The sequence below is a fragment of the Sorghum bicolor genome, unplaced genomic scaffold (assembly GCF_000003195.3).
Source record: "Sorghum bicolor cultivar BTx623 unplaced genomic scaffold, Sorghum_bicolor_NCBIv3 super_826, whole genome shotgun sequence".
Classification (NCBI taxonomy): domain Eukaryota; kingdom Viridiplantae; phylum Streptophyta; class Magnoliopsida; order Poales; family Poaceae; genus Sorghum; species Sorghum bicolor.
In genome coordinates this window covers 1-1763 of record NW_018396659.1, presented here as the reverse complement: position 1 = coordinate 1763, position 1763 = coordinate 1, and the positions used below count along the sequence as shown (strand labels likewise).

The 1763-nt window shown below is 53.0% G+C and overlaps 1 protein-coding gene across 1 annotated transcript; it reads right to left on the bottom strand.

Moving 5' to 3' along the window:
* Positions 1 to 326: 326 nt before the first annotated feature.
* LOC8155289 lies at positions 327 to 1757 on the bottom strand. The gene is made up of 2 exons (XM_002488937.2): positions 1698 to 1757; positions 327 to 1455 (listed from the first exon to the last, which is right to left on the bottom strand). Exon 2 carries the CDS (start codon positions 1296 to 1298, stop codon positions 510 to 512), a length of 789 nt encoding a protein of 262 aa, XP_002488982.1. The 5' UTR covers positions 1299 to 1455; positions 1698 to 1757; the 3' UTR covers positions 327 to 509.
* Between the last annotated feature and the right edge of the window lie 6 nt (positions 1758 to 1763).

Sequence of the window (1763 nt, the reverse complement as noted above, 5' to 3'; positions counted from 1 at the left end):
TGTCATCGGACGACAGTGTTGCCGTTGGTCTTCATTGCTGTTCATGCACGTTCTCGAGATTCTAGGCTAGCCACCGTGTACATTTGTGTGTGATTGTTTATCTGTGCTAAGAAACCATACATGGACAAATGGAGATCTGCCGAGTACAAAATGTCGGCAGGTACGGTGTTGCACCATAACTTTGCCGTATGAAGACAATCAATTCACTCCTGCGCGCGGTCTCTCTTCAGTCTCCATCCTCTTCCTTAGAGCACCACAAAGTTCTTGTACATGAGAGGGACAATAGATACGATGCAAAGAATATGGATTGATTAATTATCCAGAGATATATAATATATTGATTGAATTACTAATTCGCATCCATTGTATATTAACAGCAAGTTTTAAGATCAATCGAAACGAAACATACATATATAACTATATGGACTGGACAATTTGGAAAATGAACTATATATAAGCTCTAGAATTTTACACACACAAATACGACACGCGACACCAAAACCCTACTCTCATTGATCATAGCCGCCTAGCACGTAATCGTGCATAATGGAGTTTCCCTGCTGGATCTGATGGCCACCGGCCGCGCCGTAATCGCAGGCGGACGCGGTCCATGCCGAGAACTTCTCATCGGCTCCGACGACGGCAGCGCCATCCGGGCACTGCAGCTCCGGCAACGTTGGAACATGCCCGTCGTGCGCCAGCTCCCCCACTGATCCGTACTTGCTGTACAGGAAGTCGTATAGCTCGTCGTGCTGATGATGCGCTCCGAACCCGGCGCCACCGTAGCCGCCGCCAACCATCGGGGCGCCCGAATTCATCTCTACGCCGCCGCCGGCGGGGGCTTCGGCCTCGGCGGATGGAGAGTAAAACCCTAGCTTGGGGCGCTCGAAGAAACCACCCGGCGCCATGTAGTTTGCTGCCCCACCGGCAGAGCTGAGTTGCTGCTCGCCCTCGACAGCCGCCGCATCACTGGCGCCGGCGGCGAGGCTCTGGTGGTCGACCAGATGCTGATGGTGCTGTTGCACGCTCACGGTTGTGGCCATGGCGTCCGCCGGCAGTGACCCAGGGAGCAGCCTATTCGCCTGCAGCAGCGCCTCAAGCTTCGGCCACTGCGGCGCCGCCGCGACGGCGGCGGCGTTGCTGTCGTCGTTGGCGTCGGCGCTGCAGCCGAACGCGCCGTAGATGCCTTGGAGGCGCATGTGGAGCTGGATCCGCTCGAGAGCCGACGCGCTTAGGGCTTGCGTGGACGTCGCGGCGGCGGCGCTGTTGTTATTGACGCCGCCGCTGGTGCTGCACATGTTGCCGGCCCCCGCGGCGAGGTAGGGATCCTGGTTCGCCCTCGCGCGCCGCGACGGCGCGCGCTTTCCGAGGAGCTTCTTCTTCAGCTTGGTGTTCCAGTAGTTCTTGATGTCGTTGTCTGTTCGCCCCGGCAACTGCGCTGCAATGATGGACCACCTGAACATATGAACAATGAACAGCAGGAAATTAGTCAGTATAATATGCCATGTTTATGTATATGGGATATGATGTACAGAGTAGCTTTCTTTGAAAAAAACTAAGTATATATATGATCAAATTTAGTTCAGGGAAGAGAGGAAATTGAAGTACTTGTATATATACTAGTTGTATATTGTAGATGCATGTGCCAAGTGTGCACATGCGATGCAGTTTGTAAATATTGTGCACTGATTTCTTACCTGCTTCCAATGCTAATGTAGAGGCTGCAAATGATATGCTCCTCTTCCTCTGTGAAGTCACCATGC

Coding starts and splice junctions, on each gene's coding strand:
- LOC8155289 (XM_002488937.2), bottom strand. CDS start 1,298: ATGTGCAGCACCAGCGGCGGCGTCAATAACAACAGCGCCGCCGCCGCG.